This window comes from Enoplosus armatus, chromosome 9, assembly GCF_043641665.1.
Source record: "Enoplosus armatus isolate fEnoArm2 chromosome 9, fEnoArm2.hap1, whole genome shotgun sequence".
NCBI lineage: Eukaryota > Metazoa > Chordata > Actinopteri > Centrarchiformes > Enoplosidae > Enoplosus > Enoplosus armatus.
Window position 1 is genome coordinate 13,430,939 of NC_092188.1, and position 23,519 is coordinate 13,454,457.

Sequence of the window (23,519 nt, forward strand, 5' to 3'; positions counted from 1 at the left end):
ATTTTTAACTACCTACAGTGCTGTTCCCTCCTCTCATTAATTTGAAGACTGTCACTACCTGGTGTAGTCTCAGTCATGATGACAGCGCTGTGTGAAATCTGCCCCAGGCAGATCGTCAATCATTGAAAGCCCTGTGCGGTGGAAACCAAGCCTCACAGCTGCAGCCAAGCTAACGTTCCCACACCACATGTTTGCATATTGTGATTTTAGTGGGAACGCTGGTTAAAATCTCATTGTCGATAAAATCAAATCATGTAATGATCAATATTTTAACTGTGTACTAAAATATGAGAGATGAGACAATTGGGCGCTCATGAAGCACTTTTTTGCAACAAGTGTAAAGATTTATTTTGTAAAGATGTTTATTTTTGTCTTTTACTCTGCATCATGTTCTTTTGTCACAATAATATATACTGTTGAGAATGATGTTTGTTGAATTGATGTCTAAATACAAAACTGTTCACAAGAGAAAAGAATAATCAGAAGAGCGACAGTTTGTGGATTTACCATTTTCATTTGCAATGTACTCCGTGTTATGGTGAGGAATACATTAGGTGGATTAAATATCAGTCATTTTTATTCACATGTCATACTCGTGTCAGACTGTGCTCCACGTGAGCAAAGCTCTTCTGCACACATGTTGGTTGCCAGTTTTGTAGTATTTCTGTTTAAATTCTATAATTTGGGACATTTTCAAGTGAAAAATATGATCTGGGCCCTTATTGTTTCCTTTTTGTAAGCCAGTAACATTGCTCGGTGCAGCCGTAGTTGCCATTCCCTTCACAATGCCATAGAAGTTAATAGTCATACTAAAGCTGCACCGAGCATGTTTCTTTCACAGTTGGTTTTATGTGATTAAGTAAATCCTTTCTACAAATCCATTTTATCAAAATGTATTTTTGTGACGGTTGCAATTTAAAAATGTAATTTATCAAATGATGATTTATTAAAACTTCAGTTTAAAATAGTGTGACTTGTTTCCCACAATGTTGGTCTCCATTTACCGTAATCCTACCACAGCGTGATCGCGTTAGATGAGGTTCAGTCAGAAGAAAGGCCCAGCCCTGCTAGTGATGATTGCTTGTAGCCTGAAGCGCAGTGAATCACAGGTATGTGGTTAACAACCTTTTTATTTATTTTTTATTTTTTTATCTTGTGACAGCTATTGCCATGTCAGTGCCAGGGACTTTACCCAGAAGGCCTTATCTAACAGTCAAACTCTATCTTGCCATGTAACGTTCTCACTCGTCCAGTTTCACCTGTAGGTGTGGTCAGCAGGGAGGAATTCTGCCAGATACCACATGAACTCCAGTGGTGAGAAAAACAGTGGTGCTCTTTGTGAGAAAACACACAGTTGCTCTACAGTGTTCACACTTGGGCTTGCTACTCTGAAATCTATGGTTCCTGAGAATAGCGCTGGAGCATGTCAGCCTTCATCAGAATGTAATTTTAGCAGGAAAAGATTGCAAAACAATAATAGCATTTTCTCTCGTACCTCTGTCTTTATTATTCATTTAAAGAATTGTAATAGGATTAGTTATAGTTTAATTAGTGACTAAAATAAGCAACCAACTAAATTGAAATGCACACCTGCAGTCTGTCTCCACTCACTTATCATGCTGCGATTTTCATGCACCTCTATGTAATGGATCAACTGTGATATTGTCTTACAGTGGCTTAAATACTTTAATACTTTTAGCATGTGATGCTGACTTATGCTCGTTGGTAGCCTTTACTGTTGGAGGCGGGAAAGAGATTTCATACCTCAACAGCATCATCTGGCAATTTTATTTATTTTTTTGGTCAATTTAACTCAGGAGGTTTATGTCCACTGTCAAGATTCACTCAACCAAAATCCTCCAAAGCTTTCATGTGTATGATTTAAAGAAAATAATAGACTGAGAGTGCTGACCGCTATCACACATCTCAATGGCTTCTTTAATCTTTGAAACATGGTGCTTCCTGTTGATGCTGCACAGCTGATTCCATCCTAACTTCTGATAGCTTATAGTGTATGTGACATATATAACCTGTGATTGCCTATATTACAGATACTTTTGTTTTGTGTCTTTTACTGTAATCATAGAACATTTTATTTTTTACAAAAGTTACAATCCTGATAATCAATATATTAATCACTGATCCCACCTAGAGTCACTAATGGAAAACAAATAAGAAGTTGGCTATGTGGACTCACATGATGTTTGACATACAATGTGTGTAATTTGACAGAGCTATGGGTATAACAACGGTCAGTCGATGATGTCAGATGGAGGTTTTAACCCTCCTGTTAATGGTTTTGTCAAATAACTTAAAAATCAACTTGGAAACTTTGTTTCCTGCTCAGCCTTCAACAAGACAATTTTGCATTTGGATACCGTTTTAGGCAGACTTGATTGTTCATTGCAAAATGTGCACTCTGGATACCACTGAAGAAATATGATGGTTGCTTAAAGCTCACTACAATTATACAAGAACTGAAAAAAATATGAAAAGAAATTAAATGCTATTCCTTTAATGGAATATGCATCATTGCAAGTGACTGAAACCGTACTATATAAGCATACTGCAAACTTTTTCATAGTTCACTCCTGATGTAATGACAAAAGTATATGTGACTGTACTTGCATTTTAATATTTTGGTCCATCAGAAACAGAATTCTAGAAATTTTTGACAATACATGGTTCCATTGTTGCTGTTTTGTTTTGAGATTTGATTTGATTAAGAAACAAGTCTGAGACAAACATTTAGGACAAGAGTGCCCTCTAGTGATTAATGAAGACATGCACAGAAAAAACCCATCATCCAAGGCTGACTGCATAAACAGGTTTTCAGCCCATGTACTGTAAAGATAATAAACATTGATTCAAAAAAAACATTTATTTCATGAAATCAGTTTCTATCCAATACTGTAGACTGAATACATCTGTGGTGACATTATCAGTACATTGAGAATGGAGATCTAAATAAATAATGTATCTCATTTTCGATAAAATGACACAAAATGGAGCTGATTTATTCAAGTACAACCAAAAGTAAGACAATTCTGTTCAAATGCAGTGTAAAAAAAAAACAAGCCCTTGGAAGAGGCTCAGTAATTAATTCACAATTCATGTCACTATTTTGGAGGAAATTCATGAAACAAGCACTCTGGTAGTGTGAAGTCAATCCTTCAGAGCTCATCGTGTTGATAGGTGAATTCCCTCGCAGATATAAAACCATCTTTATCATCATCCTCATTTTTGAAGATGTCATCCACCATCACTTCATGATGTGTGTCATTAGCTGAGTATCCATGTTTCTCAAATTCTTTCTTCAGGTACTCTTTCACCTGCAGTGCAGACAGAATAATAATGACATATAGCAACAAATAGCAAACAAATAGCAACACTATATATATGTATATATATATATATATATATATATATATATATATATATATACACACATATATATATACACACACACTCGTAATACAAAAAGAAAAGCAGTTTGAAAGAATTCCACACCTCCAGTCTGGAGAGCTTCCAGTCATCATTGAGATCCATCTCCCGGAAAGATTCATGTGACCTAGGACCATTTTGAATGTCCATGAGCTCAATGTCAAAAATGAGGGTACTGCTTGGAGGGATCTTGCCTGTAAACATTCATGTAAAAGAAAGCACAGATACATTAAGGTGGAACACAGGAGGATGGGGAGATTTGATGCAGACATGACAGACCCTCTCCTAAATGTTTTATTTTTTATGTTTATGTTACCTTTTCCTTCCTTGCCATATGCCAGAGAAGGAGGGACTGTCAGTTTCCTGCGCTCTCCTGTGCACATGTTCTGCAGACCCTTATCCCAACCCTTGAGCACCTCTCGCATCCCAAGAGTGAACCATACTGGATTTTTATCCCCATCTTTGCGGCTGCCAAGAGTCACAAAGATCCATCACAGCTTTCTTTGAGAAAGAAAAGTCCAGTGCACACAGAACTGATATCACAAATATGTAGAATAAGGGCCGAATGGTTGCCACCTAACTATACAGACAGGCCAGTGGTTAATGTTGAGGCCTGAATGGACGATGGCACAGAGTGACAGCATAGTGTGGTTTATCAGGTATATACAATGATTTTTACGGCTATAACAAGAAGTGACCCCAATGAGACATTTCCTGCACAAGTGTAACGAAATTGCACAGCAACACATGCAGCAATATTACAGTTTATAGCAACAAATTACCTGGAATGAAACATGGTGCCATTACTCTCCAAGAATCCGTCGTAATGAACAAGAAGCATGTCTCCATATTTTGACTTACGGTAACACATGAAGGGTTTATGTATAACTTCAACTTTCACCTCGGGCTCGGGCAGTTTCCCCCCAGTGACAAACACAAACAGTGAGGGCAATATCGAACAAATAGAAAAAATAATCATTTTGATGGGCAATAGTTCACTAAACTTCACAAAAAAAAGCTAATTTAAACCTTTCCATAAATTTCAGCACCTAAAATAAGTACATGGCAGGAATGCCAACTACGTGGCAGCCAACTCCTGCAATGTAGCAACTGTTCAGTTGTCTGCCCTCCTCCCTCTTCAATTGGATGAATTAATTCTGAAGCCTCGCCCTTTATATGTGTTCTCTCATTTAATTGGTTCTTCTTTGTGTCAATCACCACAATCCACGCCCACAGTGCTTAAATCCCTCTGATCTAAATGGGAGAGAACGTCTTTAGCTTCTCCCGTGATCGCTTAGCGCTCCATTCACGGAAAAGTTTACGCACTTTTATCTACGTAGCCGAGATGTAAAGTCGCGGACGTTACTCCACAAATCACACTCGGGGCCCGATGGAGTCGCTGCAATCAGCTGTGCATCATATCTTGTTATGATAAACAAGTAATGAACGGCAAAAACACATAATTAAACAATGGAAGGAATGCTGTATAAATGGACCAATTACATAAGTGGTAAGTTCAGCCCACAGTCGTTATGTGTTTTCGGTTGTAGTGCTCGTTTTAGGGCAGCTAGCTAGCATGACAACGTCATAGCGCACTTGTGTTGAGTTTGAGATAACGTTAACAGGCAACGGGCTAGCTAACGTTAGCTACCGTCAGCGTTCAACTATCAGAGCTTAAACACCACTTTAAATTAACAAGGTTGTCTTTGTCTTTGCCAGTATAAATTAGCTGTTTAACGAAGTCGAAGTTGACCTTATTTATGAAGTCTGAACAGTTAGTGCTAGCTAATTTGGGTAGTTCCCCACCATCTGTCATTATAATCTGATTTAACTGCTTAGCTGTTGCTAGCATAACGTAAGGGTTAACTCTGTCCAAGTTTATGAAGCTATGTAACGTTGTTTTATATCCAGTATTGAAAAAACGAACATCCATACTTAATAAATAGCAACGTTACAGAAATTGTTTAAATATTTAAATGCATTTTTTCAGGTTGGCAACCTCGTTGGTTTGTGCTTGATGGAGGAACTTTGTCTTACTATGACTCTCAAGAAGATGCCTGGAAAGGTTGCAAGGGCAGCATTAAAATTTCAGTTTGTGAAATCCAAGGTCGGTATGGCTCACTCTGTCCTGTGTAACGTGTCTGTGTTTCATTGTGTGAGTAAGTAACTTTTCTTTCTGCCTTTTTGGGTGTAGTGCTGACAAGCATGTCTCCTTTTTTGCTGCTGTGTTTTATTAGTTCATTCCTCTGACTCTACACGAGTTGACTTGACCATACCAGGAGAGCAGTATTTTTACCTCAGAGCCATCAATGCAGCAGAGAGGCAGAAGTGGCTGGTGGCACTGGGAACAGCCAAAGCTTGCCTTACAGACAACCGAACAAAGAGAGAAAAAGGTATTAGATTGTCATAATGTCCAAATCTGACATAGCATGGGTTACACTTACACTGCTAGTATTCTATTGTGAAATATTGTAAAAGTAGGCTCACTTGCTGTTACTATTGCAGAGCTCCAGGAGAGCACAGAGGCACTGAAAACTAAGATGTCAGAACTCAGATTGTACTGTGACCTTCTTCTACAACAAGTAAACAAGATCCAGGAGAATGATGAGCTGGGAGACACGGCGGAGGTAAGGTTAAGGTTTGGATGAGCCGATGAAATAAGAGAAGCTGCTGTTGGTGTGAAACCTCAGTATAGGCTAGCCCATTTGCAACTAGCAAGACATCAGTTTGATGTGTGCTTACGCCTACAGACAGACTCGACTAACAGTAAATACATTTAAAAAATCTTTGCTTTATAGATTTGAGCAACTTACCTGTCGGGACATTTAGGACAATTTTGGGATATGTGGCAGTGTTAGCTAATGTGTATGTTTGTGTGCCCTTTTCAGACAGGCATAGACACTGGAAACATGGTGAAGTCTACGTGCACCACTTTCCTTAAGACTCTGGAGGAATGCATGCAGATAGCAAATCGTACTTTCAGTACGGATATGGCAACACAGAGTCCACCGGGATCTCCTCCAGTAGCAGCCATCAAACCTCAGAAGGTACATTTATGTCACCACTCTTGTGTCTAAACAGAAAACCCAACAACATTTAGTATAAACAGTATGGCTTGTTATCAAAGATAATTATATATAATCCCCTAATGTCTTTTTTCTCCAACAGATTAAACCTGTCAATCATTTAAATCAGAACCTTGGAGAAAAGTAGGTTGCTTTTTTCTGTCATTATGTATTTATGTTGTCTACACTGCTTCTAAATTTATCATTAACTGTCACATAGATGTTCAAAATGGCACAAATTAAATGCCCTGTCAAATGTTTTCTGTTGATACAATAATATTTTTTATTAATGTTGCATGTCTGTGGCACTAGACACAGTTGCCAATTATATCAACTCAAAAGAAGCGCTTCAAAAGTTTTAGAAAAATAACAGAGCTTTCCAATCCATTCAAGATGGAGGGATGTGGCTGAAACCTCAGGAGAAGCAATTGCACATGACAACCAGAGCCTTGACTCTGGAGCAGAGGGACCAGATGAGCTAGATAGACCAGAACAACATCCCTCCCCATCAGGTAAGTCAGGTATCCCTACCTCTCACTTCACGTGCTCCCTGAACGAGTTCCCTGAACTGAAATAACTATTTTCATACTAATTCCGTGAAGGAAAGACCACACAGAACAAAAGGGGTCTGGTTGTTGTGTGTTCTTCATCTGAACTGATGTGGCTAGATTATTGCATTTAGTGAGCAGACAGTGATGGATGTCCAGTTACATTATTGCATTTCTCTTACAAAGGGTAAGCTGCTGCCGGTCATGGAAAATGGAAAATAAGACCAGTCTTGTCCAATTTATTGTTTTGGGTATTTTTTCAATGGAATTCAGTCCAATGGTCAACCAAATTTAACCTTTAAAAGTAATGTAGTACATAAAACACACCTTTCTTTTGGTACAAGAAGATATAGAAGATATGAAAGCGTTAAATAACAAAACAAAGAGAAGGTAATGAAAAAAGATTGCACTTCTGAGGAGAAAAAATCTGTTGGTGCTGCCGTCTTACAGTTGTCCTCATCCTGTGCGGTGCAGGATTTCACAAAGAGCAAGCTAAATCCCAGTTGGGTGTAGTCACAACTGAAACCAGTCACACCTTGCTACACCCAACTGTGATGTTGGAGAAACTTGAAGTTTACTTTTATGAATAGCACTAAATGAAGGATGAGCATGAGGTTTGTGTACTGCCACTGGTTAAAGAGAATGAGTCTATATGATAGTTATGCACCAAAGTGCTTTCACAATTTGCTATAACCACTCTGGAGACTGCTTTAGACGTGCTGCGATAGACAACCTGGCTGAAACCATAATCTGTATGCTTGTTAGTTTTCAACCTTTTTGTCTGGTAACACATATGTCTACGGTTTGTCTGCTGTATCATACAGACATTGATGCACCCAATGGCAACAGCTCAGTCCATGAGGAGCGAGTCGATCCTACTTTACACGCTACCCAGAATACCTCTGAGATTGAACACTACGACCAACCAGCCGAGGGGGATGAGGAAAGTGAAGCTGATGATCAAAAGGAGATGAAACATGAGGAGAAGCACAAACTGGACCAAATTCAAGAACATGATAACAACAAGGGCGTGAACGCTGTCCAGCCTCCGCTCCAACAGGACGCTGCTCCAGACCAAGAGGAGGCTCAACCTGAAGGCGAGACTTCCAGAGATTCAACAGAGCCAGAAGACACAGAGCAGGTGGAAACCTTCTTCAGCACGATGAGTCACAGGTATGAAAATGCTACTCAGGAAGGTCACATCCTTTAGGACACATTATGATTTACTGTATGATCGTCTGTGATATTTCACTATTGCAGTATTAGGAATAACCAATCTAAGCTATATGTAGTATTGTTGTCTTTGAGGCACTGCACTTCTGCTGCACAGTGACTTAGTTTATGGAAATATATTAATTGTGTTACTGTGTTGCACAGAGTAAATATCTAATAACAGGTTTGGAAGATTTTGACTGAATCCATTTCAAGATGTCATGATAAGTGTTTTATATTAGTGTGTTCTCTCTTGATCACATGACACAGAGAGGCCCTCATCTGATATTTGGGTTTGTAAAGCTTTTTTGTTTCACTCTGTATTTCAAACGTATTTGACTTTCTTTTTTTTTTTTTTTTTTTAGACCTTGAAGAGTGTTACTGAACAATGGACTGTTTATAATCATTTCTGTGATATTCAGTTATGACATAAACGTTATTATTTTAATAGATTTAAATAACTGTCTCACTTAACCAGTATTCAACTGCAAGATGCGGGGCTGCATTATGCACATTTTGGAGTTGTTTTTGATGGGACAGTTCTAGAGCATTAACATTAGCAAAAAAACAAAACAAAACAACACCTCTGTTAAGTTGTAGACAAAGTAGCAGAATAGTCTCAGGTATTGTCAGGCATAAAATTGCATGACACAGTGTGAATAATTTCTCTGACTTGGTTTTGACATTTGTACCCTTTTTCTTTTTCTGTTTGATTTGATCAAATAAAAATGGAAATGCATACTTACCACTAATATATTCTCCTGTTTGAATCTGTTCTACTTTTTTTTTTATTTTTTAGATTTAGCGATATAAGACTGGACGACGACAATGGTATCCCTACTCAAGAGTTTTTGGACTCATGCTATGCAATAGTGCCTGTATTAGGTAGGCCGGTCACTTTCAGTCTCTCCTCATCTTAACCTGCCACTCTGTTCCTCTTTCTCATGATGCCACACGTGGTCATTTCACCCTTTTATGACTTTTATAAGGAAAACGTCTTCTTTCTACTATTTGTCTTAGTCATGTGCATGCTCTGTCATTCGTATTTTGTGTAGTTAATGAGGGGGAAGCTTTCTGTCTTGGGTTCATCATCGTCCTTTCATGCCCTCATTATTTCCTGCTGCACCTGGTTGTGGTTTTATGTACCATTTTTTGTACCATAACAGCCTCTTATGGCAATGTCTTATCATTAGCCCATACATGTTCTTGTGTGTGTCCTTGTCTGTGTGTACTACACATCTACACAGTGTACTACACACAGATAGGGTGGTCACTCAGAGTCACAGTAATGGTATAAACAAGTGCAAGACATGGAAAAACATTGTGTGCTTTTTGTTTGCCAATTTTGGAAGGAAATGTCATGGAAAATGTGTGTCCATAGTCACTTTTTAGAGCTTTATCAGACTTAGGAGAGGTTGGATAAGCATTGTTGGATCATCAAGAATAATCTGGTGGTATGAGAGATTTGCAGATAAACTTTAACAGCAGTGTTCAATTTGCACACATGGGCCAGGGGCCAATATTAGTCCTCGTTTCATATTAAGCAACGTCTGCACAGGTCCTGAATATACTTAGTGAGGTGAGATGTAAGTGTTCTGCTGAAAGTTTGAATTAATCATAACAAAATGCCTCTTTACATTTAAAAACTCCATTAATGACTCTCCCATCAAATCTTAATACATAGCCAGACATCAGTGGTATCTGTGTTAGAGAATCCTGCACGTCATGCAGCATGCTTTTCGAATTGCTAAGGATTTAGTTCTAATACTGTGTCACAAGCTTTCATTATTTTCCGCTCAAATATGCAGTTGAAAGGTGACATTTCCTCCTGAACATAGGGTTTTCTTTAAAACAAAAAAAAACAAAGGACCAAGGTCGCTGCATCATTCATCACTATGAGCAGCCACGATATTGTATGTTTAAAATTTAATATAGGACACAAAACTGAGAACCTTTTCTTCATAAGCAACAAAGAAATGACCATGGATTTTCTCTTCTCAGACAAGCTGGGGTCCACAGTGTTTGCACCAGTTAAAATGGATTTTGTTGGAAATATCAAGGTACGTGTACATGTCATTGATGTCATTGTCTTTTCACAGTTAACAGTTCAACAAAAGAAATGATTACAGTCTTCAAAAGTAGCTCCAAATCTTGTGCTAACAGGATGAATCAACATTATTACTTTACGATCTACTATATAAGGCATCCACAGGGAGACATTTGCTGTGTACGATACTGCCGGACTCCTTGATTAGCTTGAAAATCATAGACATCACTCCTCTTATTCTTGTTCAGTCACTCTACATTAGATCAGATCACTATAGATTCATGTCACTATATCGCCCTGTCTCCTTATCCTGTAGAAAATTCACCAGAAGCTGATGTCGGAGCCCGACAGCTTCCCCACACTACAGTCCATCGTGCTGCATGAAGTCCAGACAGATGTTGCCCAGGTGCGCAACTCGGCCACTGAGGCTCTGCTGTGGCTCAGACGAGGCCTGAAGTTCCTCAAGGAGTTTCTGTCAGAGGTCAACGCAGGACAGCAAGACATCCAGGGAGCGCTGAGTGAGTCTGATTTCTACGATGCACAGCTGGACATCTACAAACGAGTTTAAATATACGGAACTTAATGCATCATGTTCTGTCTGTTCTTTCACCCAGATAATGCCTATGGAAAGACCCTTCGGCAGTACCACGGATGGGTTGTGCGAGGCGTGTTTGCTGTAGGTATTTCTTACTCTAACCAATGCGTTTTGCCTCTGAGGTTCATCTGTTCTTGGAGTGTGACTAATGCATGCTTGTGCTTTCCCAGCTGGCCCTGAGAGCCGCTCCGTCTTATCAAAGTTTCAGTGCCGCCTTGGTGTCAAGAGGGGGCGACGAGCTGAAGAGCGGTTTCACCAGCGGCATGCACAGGGACCTGGGAGTGTACCTGCCTGCCATGGAGAAGCAGCTGGCCATCCTGGATGCCCTGTATGAAGAGTATAACCTGGAGTCAGATGAAGTGGTGTGAAACGTGAACAGAGAGATGATCAGAGTTCAGGGAAGGGCAGAACCTGACCGCAGGGGCAGAGTTGTGGCTAACTGCTGAAGGAAGGTGCCAGATGCATCAAGTGCATCTTGTGTACAAAACAGTGTGAGCATGTCCTGTGTCAGTGTGAGGTGTTTCCGGTGGTTGTTAAACTCTACGACAGTCGAGGGTGAAGAAGGTATTAATGTCTGTATTTAGGAACCCACAGGGGGCAAAGCAAGCGCTAACAATTAAGACATTGTGGTTTGACAAAATGTAGTTTCTGGGTCTTGTTGAAAAGGCCGTTGACAGTGTAGGGCTTTTAAGCCCTATTATGCAGACTCCAACCATAATGATTCATGGTGACATTTGTTTCTGGTGCACATTTTGTTGTTTTGTTGTGGCTTTTTATGTACTTTACGTGTTTTAAGGTACATAACCACAAGATATTTGACTTCCCTGGAATTGATCAGAATGCAAAGAAGATTTTCCTGTTTCCTTTGATTCATGAAACATGATGACCTGTAACAAACTCGAAGCACTATTTTGACAAACAATGTCCGATTGTTACAATGCCCAATATATGCCTTAAGTATGTGATGGAATTGCATACTGGGCACATTTTTAGTGTATTAGGTAAATGTTATTTCTTGCACTGACTGTTGAAGTTTAGTGGAAATTATAAGCAATATTGATTTTGTTTCTTTCCCTGAAATGTTACTATAAATCCTGCAGTTTGACAATGTTGACAATTGTTTTACACCTTTAACTTGTTATGAGCTATCGCTCTAGAGACTTTCCATGGGACCAAAAAGGAGCTGTCATTTGAATGGCTTTAGCCTCTGCTGCCTACAGTACCACAACTCTCAAGAATGAAATAATACAGTGTAGCTGCTCAAGTACTGACAACTGCTGATTATTTATGTGGACATCCTCTGCACAAACCTATGCATAGTATGCATTTTCACAATGTCTATTTATTACGTCTTAAGTTATAACGTTCACATTAATGTCATGGGGATAATTTCAGTCCAGCTTTTGTGTGAATGTGTGGACATTTGTATCCATAGAGCATGTTTATTGATCGCATGGTTTTATGTATTAAGCAACATAGGTGCCAATGGAAACTAAATATAGGCAAAGGCCTTGAATTAACCAAGTTAATAAATAATCCTAAAGGGGATTGACGTGAAAGTTATAATACATTGCTTCTCCTTCATCTCTGTGCCGTATAAGGAACAGTAAACTTCAGCAAGTCTATGTCCGTGCATTGTTCTAAATATACTTGAGTGTTGTTACCAGCCGTACTTAAAATTTCATGATGTCGATTCAACAGTGGAAAAAAAAGAGTGGTAAGACTTTTCCTCCTCCCTGCCAGGTCAAAGTTTGTCTCTAGATTCACTGAGCCATTCAAACAAAACAGGAACATCCTCATAGGGCTTTTTTACCGAGACATACCATGTAGTATTTTTAACTTTATTCTAACTTTTGAGAAACTTTCCTGAGTTTACTGTATGTATTCCTGAGTTTTCAGGAATACATACTGTAATAATTATTGTGTAGTCATTTTGCAGAAGGTTTACATCACAGATGTGCAATAGGTTGATTTTCCTGTTGCAGATGAGTTCCAATGTTAATCCTCAAAATGTGCTATTGTAATATTACAAACATTTGATTTGTTTTTTTCTATAATTGTATATAAGATGCTATTTGATTTTTACATAATAAATAATTAAGATGTCTCAGTGTGTGTCCAGTCCTGTTGTAGTAAATATGTTGTCTTATATTTTGTGTCAGACAGGAGCCAAGAGGTGAAACAACCATGTTTCTATGGCGACTTTACTGATGAACACAAGCTGAGAGTATAATTATGAACTCACTCCTTTACACTTCACTTGTTAACCAAACTAATCAACGAGTAAGCAATAGATAGTAAGTCTGCACAGGTGTTGTAGTTTATGTAAACAATAGTGGCACTGAGCTCAAATAACACCTTTGCATACCTTGCTGTCTGTGTGTGAGTGTTTGGCATGTGCAGCAGTCCTGCATGCCAGCCATTCCTGCCTATAGGTCAGGGATTTTCACTTGGCTGGGGCCAACAGCTGGGTCCCTGCTTGCTTCCTGTCCCTGTGGCCTCCTTTGCATCGTCCCCTTCTGCCACAGAAGTAATGTAATGCTACACCACCCAACCTGCACTAAAATAACCCCTTTTGTTGGAAAATGTGTTTGATTTCAGTATAACTTAATACCTCTGAGTGCTCAAAGTAGAAAAAGTTTAATTTGATGAGCAGTGTCTTTCAGAGAGGGAAAATCAATCAAATGAAAAGTTGCTATTAAGTCATAAATTAATTTGTACCCAGAGAACTGTTCAAGGTTCCCAAACTCCACAAATAGTAAACTTCAATTGAGGGATTCTTCTGTGTGCACAGCAGATCTTTTCATTACAGAGCGGCAGAATCAGGTTGGCCACTGCATCTCCAGCTACATTTAGTGCTGCACTGAGACATCTGTGGTACAAATCTGATTGGCCTGGTCAGGGGGAATGCACATGATAGGATAAATACGCCAAGGTAAGCTTTTACTCTGGGCATCTCAGCAGACAAATTTGTACTGATGTGATTTAGAAAAGATATACGGCATGCTAATAGAGTTACATGGTCGCATCCAGCCTCAAACATCCCTGCTGCAACACTGGCTGGCTGCCCGTGCCCAACCTGTGTCACTGTGCCACATCTCCAGGCACAGACTCAGCACTGAGGATCATCGAGACAGAAGGAAAAACCATAAAAAATAAAAAAAAATAAAAAACACAGCCATGTCTGATAAAACAGCAAGAGTTCACTGTGTGGTCTGGTTACTGTTTAGTCTAACAGCACTTTGGCAGGAGCTGCTGACAGCATCTTTTTTCCACTTGATAGATATCAGCTTTTTTTTTTTTTTACAGTGAGTGCTCTGAAAGAACATCAATAGCATCTCTATCACTGCCTATTGGCTTCTTGCACAGCTCCCAATCACTGTCACCGCTTGCTCACAACATACAGGAAGCAAAGCTGCTGACAAACTGACTGAAGTTTAAAGAAGCACGATGTGCCGTAAGACGAGAGTGATTTGAATTCCTGTTTTATTTTCATTTCTTTTTTAAAATGACCCACAACTACTGTATAAATCATATCAGAACAATGAAACAAAATGAACTTTCACTATCCCAGTCACAGTGCATACTATATTTCATAAAGCCTTACAGTACTTTACCACATGCATGTTATGTTTCAGCATTGTTGTGCATACACAGGTACAGGAGCACACAGGCCACAGACAGAACATTCAACAAGGTATTTCAGCTTTGTGCGTGGCACAGCTCATCACTATCATATAAGGTGTGTCATACATACAGTACTTAGCTACACTCTGGGCAGAGCAAGACTGACATTTCTTAAGACACCTGCTATGCTGATGAATGCAATGATTTACAAAAACAATGTTTGACAAAGTGGAAGTGTTTCACACTCATTAGCGCGGTATCACAAAGCATGCGGAGACGATATAGTAACAGTCTTTATCTTTCAATTGCTTTTACACTTTAGAACACCTGACTACGTCTAAGTACGGCTGAGAAAAAACATCTCCCTTGGCACTGCGACTCATACAGTAGCTTATGGAAAACGTCAGCTTATATCGGCACAGTCATTTTTCACCATTGGTGCCCAACACACGGCAGACTACATCTACACTGTTTAAGTTTACTGTTGAGTTTCTCTGTTGCTGTATATACTGTAAGACAGAAAGACTGGATAAAGAGGTATTAGAGTAAATACAGTAATGACCATAGAACAGACTGGAATTGAAATTCCTTGCCCCCTTTAGCAGCTACAGACTATTCCAGCCTTCCCTGTGCAGTGAGAAAATTAAGGACATAACAGTTTCAAGCCTTCACATACAGTATATATTTCATTTCTCACTGAAAGCACAGGGAAGAAACTCGACCTAGAGGACTGCACGGTGTCAATACTTTAAAGCTCTTGTTTTGAGTTACCTGTGTGCTTCAGCGTACAGTCACTGCCATTTCATTTACAAAGAGAGTAGCGGAGGGTGCCTGTGAAAGGTGCTATGTGGAGCTACATTACCTGTTGGTTCCTGAGAAATGTTTTGGATTTATGAAACCTTGTCCAGACTGAATGTCCCTGTCAAGAACAGCACCACCACTAATGGAGCCAAGTCGGCCTCTGAAGTAGTGGCCTCCTGGTTTAACAGTCTCACTGAGTACAAGTGCATTAATCATGCACTGTATCCACCTCTGTCTCTATCCCTGACCGTATATATTGATCTTACTATAGGCCTGGTTTTACACTTTGCAACTGAAATTCTTGATGTGATATTGAGACTACCCAGTTCGAACCTTGTCGTGGCAATAATAAGAAATAGTAATGGGTTACATGCTTGGATAGTGACAGCTGCTGTCATGGTCTCGTTAATCCCAGCCTCATGCAAATGCTGCGCACTGTCATTCACACTGCAGTAGAATACCTGAGGCCATGGTTCTGGATGTCCTACTGCCTCTCTTTTCTCAACAGTAACTGGGTCAACAGATTAATAAGCCTCTGGCCCGGCTACTGCTCCTCTGCAACATCTCCCACTGGCACTTAATTAAGTCTCTGCATGGCTGTCACACAACTGTTGCATCCAGAGGCTGATTCCGGTCCAATCGGGCATGGTGAGGAGGCCAGTCTTAAGTCCTGCTTGTTAAGACGGAGTGCAGTTGTCCTGTGCATTTCCTGTGTGTGGGTGAAAGTTTTTCCCCTCCACTGACCGACTATAACTCCGGGGGGAGCTACGTGGCGTCTCAGCAGCGATACAGAGGAGTTATATATATATATATGTTTTGTTAGAATTGTTGGCTGCCTCTACCTTCAGAGTCTCTCGCTTGGAGCATCATTGTTCTTTTTTTTGCATGAAAACATTCCTATTATGTGTCAAGCAAATAACACACAGAGGATCCCGCTGCACTGTCCAGCTTCCTCCTCAAGTGAAGTACTTGCAGTTTGTGGAGTCAATAACACAGTATGGTGTGCACTTGAGGTGACCATATGACCTACGAATAACAGGAGAAATAACATGTCAGTCAGTTTAACATGCCAACAAAACACTTCTCATACAGCAAAGAGTTTATAGTTAAATGTCGTGCTCACCCCGGAAGATATGAATTACATGTCTGGTAGCCGAAGTCCTTTCCATCACACTCCTCAGCCCCCTCATAGCGATATCCGTCTCCACAGAAGGCGTGTTTACACTCTGTGGTAAGGGGAGACAGCAGAGGTGGAGGGGTCACGTTATATGTGCACAGCAAAGTACAACGAAGGAACTGTACAGACCACCTGACATGGTCGCATTACTTACTGACGCAGCCGTCAGTGACGACTCTGTTCCTGTCATCACACTCCTCTCCGCTGGAAATCTGCACTATCCCGTCACCACAGTAACCTTCATCATCAGGTGCATTTTCCATGGACTGGAACGGCGTCAGCTGGAATGGAAAAGTCTTATACAGAGTTTAAAAAACTTGAACAAAAGGAAAAGACAGCTTGAAAAGTCACCATGTGACAAATATTAAAGATTATTTTGCTGCATGCAGTGATACCTGGATTGGCAGCCAGCCATCAATGTCTTTGAAATAGAGAGATCTCTGATCTTTGCGGAATGCAAGCGCATTATCTGTGTGCAGGCGCTCCAGTTCCTCCTCATTGCTTACAACAAATATCTGAATGAAAGGCAAAGTGAGGAAATGTCTTCACTATTTAGTGCATTTTGAATTTGAAGGCTGAGTCCCATTGGAGTGCAATTTTGAGATTTTGAGCATCAAAACTTAATGTCCCAGCTGACAATATGTGTCACCCCAGTAGGCGTACTTTTATCTTTCAAAAACTTTTCATCTGTAAATAATTAACTCAAAAGTTTTTAAAAGCCAATAAACCCAGGGTTTCTAAAACTTCACAAGTGAAAACAATATCTAGCTGCATAATATTTTAAATACAGTAAATACATACAGTATATACATATTGATAAAAACTTGAACAGTTGTGATTTGAGTTTTTCTGTTCTGTTTTTTTGTGTCAAATGATTCAGTATTGAATGTATAATCCACATAACTGACTTACAAACATCACAAAATACTGTACATAACTTTGACAAGTCTATTCATTCCTCACCGCTGGTACTTTGGGATAGTTTCCTCTGGAAGGATAATCATCAAACGGAGAACTACTGAGAGAGCTACAGCTACACTTTCCAGGAGGCCCTGGTGGACCACGTGCTCCCTTTGCTCCAAGCATGTATAGTCCTAAACATGTACAGAGAGGAAAAACAATATTATACGAAAAGACACAAAGCAAAAGAAAGCAAGTTTAGTGCCAAGTAACAGAATGTTTCAGGCTTAGTGATCTAAAGTGAAGTGTTGTTGAGAGTACAGGCAACAGTACCTGAGGTAAATACTATATGTCATAAAATGTTGTATCTTTGATTCATCTATCAAGAAGCAAACACAATCAACTTAATTCACTCGGAAACCTGATCAAGATAACAAATGTCACATTCATTATATGGTGACATAATACTTGTAATTCTATGGGGAGGCTCGCCATCTGTGAATCCATTTTAGCCACATGATGTCATGACGACAGCTTCGTGTTTCACCTCAGGAGATAAAGTTTCTCTGGTGCTAAATAAGACTACCGGTGTTACCTCTTACATTGCTCTAAAGTGTGCTTCGTTTTGCTGACGGGCGTTTGCTACTCCTAACACTGGCAGCACAGCGTTTCACACACTCTCAGAGAACAGAGAAAGTGCAGAGCCACGCCAAAGTGGACGCAGGTGAACTCATGCCCTGACGGAGCAATATGTCCGTTTTTTAAATCAGTATCCTCAAGAGTTTCAAATCTGTTGCCGATTTCTGCTCTGTTGGAAAATGGAATGAAAAAGTTCTCACCTGTGGCAGGTGAACCAGGAGGACCAGGGTGACCTGCAGGTCCCTGTGGGCCCACAGGTCCCATAGGACCAACACTTCCTGAATCTCCTTTCACTCCCTGAAACACAAGCAAAACAACACTCCAGGTGGTCACACTTGCAATGGGATATTTTGAGCATAGAATAATAATTTACTTTGCGCAACAAAAATGTACTGTTCTCAATATATATACAATATATATATATATATACATATATATGTATACACTAATTTGCCCTCAACATCTCTGCTCTGTGCGCTTAAACAATGTATTTTCTCCACAACATTGCAAAAAATATGTATATATAAAAAACAATGCAACCAGAATATCACATGCCCATGAACTCTGCACCTGCTTGCCTCTCTTCCCTGGTCGGCCAGTGGGTCCTCTGTTTCCAGAGATTCCAGGTTCTCCTTTTGGACCCATTTCACCCTGCACAACAAATCAGATCAACCCAATAAATCAGATTTGGTCAGACTTGGAAAGTTGTAACTGTGCAGAACAAATTCAGAACTCCTTCTTGTTTGAATGCGTTTCTCACTTTCTGTCCAAGCATTCCTGGGAAACCCATTCCCCCCTGTGGATAAAGGACAGTAAATTAAACATCAGCTTAGATTACATACAGCATATATGAACTATTGAGCTACTACTTTCATTAGCAACAACCCCACTGATAAACTCTGCCTACCTTGTCGCCTTTCACTCCACTCTCACCGCGATCACCTCGAGAGCCCTGATGGAGCAGATTACAGCGTGTTACGTAACATTAAGTCTAGATGAAACAGAAAACATGTTAATCAATATTATTAATCCTATTAATCTTTGTATCTTTCATTAATAAAATGGTCACATACCTTTTCCCCTTTATACCCAGGTAAACCCTAGAATTAAAGATGAAAGATACAAAAGATGAAATAAAGTGGTGTGAAAGTGAGATCATCCCAGATCAGTGTAGTTCATAATGTAGATCATACCCGTGGCCCAATTGGTCCTCTGGCTCCAGGCAAACCCATCAGCCCAGGGTCACCTTTCTCACCCTGACACAGAGGAAAACATTAGCAGTAAGACACATGTGGATTTATTTAGAAAAGGTTGTTACATAACAGAGTATTTCATTGTACAGATGGGACTGAACACAAATCATAGGTAATACTCATCTACACTTCCTTAAATTGGCACTTACTGGTCTCATGTCATGTCATGTATTATATCATCTACATTATGAGGTCTGACTTACTCACTTTGGGCCCACTTGGTCCTGGCCATCCAGCTGGTCCCTGCTTCCCAGGAAGTCCAGGAGGACCTGTCCGACCCTAACAGAAGACATCAATTTTAACACGTGATCTCAGACATAGAAACACCTATATATAAACACCTTATGAAATCAGGGCCTCTTATGCCTGTTTGCTTTGCAAGTTGCGAGTGCAGGATTTGCTGCATAAGCTGACAGGCAGCTTGCTACAGTATTTATCAGACACTGCTGCACATGTAGGGGGAGAATGACTTTAACGAGCCCTGTCACTTTGCTCTCTTTAATTAAATGATGGGCTGTATATAGAACAGGAGCCCGTGCTTGTGGGAAATAAAATGATTTATGACCTGGCTGAAGCACTAAGCTAAATTGCACTGCAGTGCTGCAAAGCTGCTCGGTCAGGCCACCAGCCAGGGAAGCTCCCACTGGGCCACTTTTACTGCTCAACCACAGCGACTGATCATTTAGGAGGCCTGCCCTGATCAAACACAGTGTCCTGAGCTTTCTAATAAAGCTGTGTGCATTCTAATAGAGAGGGAGGGCCGTCTGACAGGGAGGCATGATGCTGGGTGTCTTTCAGGGGTCAATAGGGAGGCAATATGCTTCTGTGAGAGGAGACCACCAGCATGCTAACTCCCTCTGCCATCAAAAACAGCCCGCCTCAGCAGCTCTGCATCCCTTGCATCCTGTCAGTGTGTCTGTGCTGTCTCCTGTCAAGGTTGTACATGCTCACAATTTCTTGATGCACACCACCAGGCACTGGCAGCGCTCTGAGTTACAGCTCGGGAGAGCAGGCGGAGGCACTGTATCTCATTTCTTTGAGTAAATCCACTTAGCGGAGAATATGGAGTGATTCTCACCTTTTGCCCAGGTCTTCCGATTTCTCCCTGACAACAGGATGCAGAGGAGGGGACAAGGACAATAGTGTTTTTTTAATATGCTTCCAGCATGCATCTTTCAGTCATATGCAACAGGTCAATTAAACATTAGCTTATAAAATAACGAGTAGCCTGTAAAATGTATAATGAGCCACATAAATGAGATGAGACATGGGAAAGTAAACTGCTTACTTTTTCTCCCTTAGGCCCTCCTATCCCAGGTAGTCCAGGTGGACCCTGACATGAAAACAAATACATGGCATATGCTCATAAATCACAGAGATATCTATCTAAATTAGTTTTATTGTCCACAACGTCCCACCACAAAGCCATGTCTGCTTCTGGAAGCCCACAGCAGCAGTTTCAATTAGCTAAAGGCTGAGTGCCCACTATTGATTTAAAAAGTGCCTTGTGGGTCTGTTTTGATATATATTGAAATGCTGCTGCAGTCCAGCTGGTGCTGTAACAGTCTGAGCTGGCCGAAGCTTTAACAACCATTTGGTAAATCTGCTCTTCACTTATGAAATGCTGAGCTAACAGAGGAGGAGGTTGGGTTTACAAGCACCTATTGAACCCAAATGTCTTCATATCTTTCATCACCAGAGTACACAAACACATGCTTGTGTTGGTAATCCCTGGAATTTACGCAACCCAGTATGCCTTTCCAGGCAGACAGCTCTTCGGACAGTTTCTGAGAATGATGTGTGGCGCACTGGCAGGCAGTGGAAAAAGGCTATTTGTGTCTGAGCTAAATGTAGAGCGTTAATGGGCTGCTGTGTCGCAAGGGCCAGAGAAATCCCCATCTCCTGCTCTGCAGGAACTCTCAGGTTGGAGAGGAGATGGGGGTAATATGTTTTGGTAGTACTAATTCTTAACACCTTGAAAGCACGTAGACCCAGGCATGAAACAGAGAGTCTGTGATTTAGCCATGCTGACAGTGAATCCTATGTAAGTCAGATTGAGGGAAGTGTTGGAATAACAATGCCAAGGTGCCACATCTACAGTACATTATTAATGCTTATAATACTTTGATAACCATGATGTTTGGGAAAAGTCTGGATCCTACCTCAAGGCCAGGGGGACCAGCCGGCCCACGGGGGCCTCGGCTGCAGCCAGAACCTTTGTCCTCATTGCCCGTCTCCAACTCACCACCATGATTTGAAATGCCTTCATTCTGTAAAATGAAAATAAAAATAACAGCTTTCACAGCTTCGACAAATGCTGTTTGGACAGAAGTGTTTTGACGGTGTTATTCAGGGGTCAAGCGACAGTAAGTGTGGGGTGGTTTGGATATCACCCAAGGACATATCAACAGTCAAATATTCCACAATAGAAAGTCACATGACTTTGACTCACATGAGTGTCGCGGCGCCAAAGTGAAGGGGGTGGAGGAAACAGTGGGGGTGGAGGCAGACTCATTAAACAGCATGGGTTGAATCTCCTCTGCTGCTCCTGGGATCTGAGAGCTGTGCAAGGTGTGCATGCAGTCACACAGTCACACAGGCAAAGATGCCAGGTGTCACAATTAGAAGAAGACAGGCAGAAGAGGGTGATGTTAATATGTTGTCTTCTGCAACAACTGTTCACGCAGACACGTGGACATGCACGAACAACTGAGGTACACATAATGTGACACACTGCCAACAAATATCCCCTACATACAGTAAGAATTGGACAAATCAAAGAGGTTAGAACATGCAGGAGCAGCATAAGCAACAGGGAAACAGGTGCAAACTATCAAATCATGACACCCGTCCAGCAGAGTTCCTAGAGCTGGACACAGATATGAAGTGCCTGTGTCTCTCGCTGAAGGACTGGAGCTGGTCTCGCTATTTATAGAGGCATTTCCAGTCTACCTCATGGGCAACAAGAAAATAAAAACGAGTGTGTTTTTGCAAAGATAATGAGCTCAAAATGAATCCTAAAACTAGACATTTAGTATCCATGCTTTTACTGCCCAACTCTCTCAGCACCTGTGCGTGCATAGCACTGTATGTACAGTACAGCACACACACATATGCAGACACACACATACAGGCTCAGGATTACAATATTCTTACCTGCTGGGATTGAAATAAAGCTGTCCAGAAAAGAGGACTGAGCCAGGCCATAACAAAACCACAGAGGCAGATACAGTCCAAGTGTTAGAAGAGTCATGCTGCTCCAGATAGTTGCCTGACTTTATTTCTGAGCCACAGCAGCCCTCACACGTTGCCTTTCTCTCTCTCCTTCTCGCCTCACTGTCCTCTCCCTCTGCTCCCCTCCCTCTCTGCTCGCTCCGCTCTGTCTCCTTTACGCCCTCAGAAGAGGGTACGCCGACCAATGCCCATTAAATCTTTCCTCTGCATCGGTGTGCGCTAAAATTACAGGAGACAGCCCGCCAGCTGCTTCGGGTGCCAATATTAGATCTCTACTACTGCAGGGGGAGCCTTTTGTTGTTTCCACTCCTCTCACAGGGAGATTTATCTCGACTAACCCACAGTGGGCTTTTCTGCAAGAGATTCAAATAGGATTCTGCATCCAAATTTAGGAAGTGTGTAATCAGTCTTCTGTTTGTCTGTATTTATTAGTACACCTTCTTTTATGCAGTACACTGTACATCCCCCTGTTCATCGTGGTGTCCATTTAGTCCTGGCCACATTGGTTTTATTGCCCTGTCTGTCCCACAAAATTAAGTATCTGCATTTCCAAAGAGGCTCTCTGTGGGATGTGAGAGCTGCAAAAAAAATGTTTAGAGTGAAAAAACCCTTCATCATTTAGTTATGCAAGAGATTTAGTAAGTAAGTAAGCTGATATAAATTAATGCACGAACATTAATCTATAAAAATTGCTCACACTGTGCACTCAACAAATTTTCGTCTAATAAGAAATACTCACTGCTGCTGGAAATCTCTATCCACGTGTTTTGAGATGTCCCTGACAAGGTGTGAAATCAAAGGAGGGTGTAGATGTATGCTTGTACATGAGGAAATTAAAAAAATCTGAACAGAACCATTTTTTAGCACTGAGTTGACCATAAAACAACATTTTAACGTTCCAGCATATTAATAGTTGAATGAGCCGTATATTGTATATTAATCAAATTACCAATTAGATTATGTGAAAAAAAACAACA

General features: G+C 40.7%; 3 protein-coding genes across 3 annotated transcripts; 1 reads left to right on the forward strand and 2 right to left on the reverse strand.

Annotated features, from left to right (window-relative positions):
* Positions 1-2,902: 2,902 nt before the first annotated feature.
* fkbp14 (FKBP prolyl isomerase 14) lies at positions 2,903-4,423 on the reverse strand. Its single transcript, XM_070912509.1, has 4 exons — positions 4,227-4,423; positions 3,761-3,912; positions 3,511-3,638; positions 2,903-3,332 (listed from the first exon to the last, which is right to left on the reverse strand). Exons 1-4 carry the CDS (start codon positions 4,421-4,423, stop codon positions 3,174-3,176), a joined length of 636 nt encoding a protein of 211 aa, XP_070768610.1. The 3' UTR covers positions 2,903-3,173.
* A 454-nt stretch (positions 4,424-4,877) lies between these two features.
* Positions 4,878-11,279, forward strand: plekha8 (pleckstrin homology domain containing, family A (phosphoinositide binding specific) member 8). Its single transcript, XM_070911994.1, has 13 exons — positions 4,878-4,954; positions 5,435-5,551; positions 5,682-5,837; positions 5,950-6,071; positions 6,333-6,491; positions 6,613-6,653; positions 6,903-7,021; positions 7,882-8,230; positions 9,069-9,154; positions 10,271-10,329; positions 10,633-10,834; positions 10,931-10,992; positions 11,082-11,279. The coding sequence occupies exons 1-13, from the start codon at positions 4,915-4,917 to the stop codon at positions 11,277-11,279; spliced, it is 1,710 nt and encodes a 569-aa protein (XP_070768095.1). The 5' UTR covers positions 4,878-4,914.
* A 5,016-nt stretch (positions 11,280-16,295) lies between these two features.
* Positions 16,296-22,561, reverse strand: colq (collagen-like tail subunit (single strand of homotrimer) of asymmetric acetylcholinesterase). Its single transcript, XM_070912061.1, has 17 exons — positions 22,465-22,561; positions 21,761-21,870; positions 21,471-21,578; positions 20,597-20,641; positions 20,387-20,413; positions 19,516-19,587; positions 19,249-19,311; positions 19,129-19,155; positions 18,963-19,007; positions 18,816-18,851; positions 18,626-18,706; positions 18,256-18,352; positions 17,480-17,610; positions 16,912-17,031; positions 16,671-16,812; positions 16,463-16,565; positions 16,296-16,365 (listed from the first exon to the last, which is right to left on the reverse strand). Exons 1-17 carry the CDS (start codon positions 22,559-22,561, stop codon positions 16,296-16,298), a joined length of 1,374 nt encoding a protein of 457 aa, XP_070768162.1.
* Between the last annotated feature and the right edge of the window lie 958 nt (positions 22,562-23,519).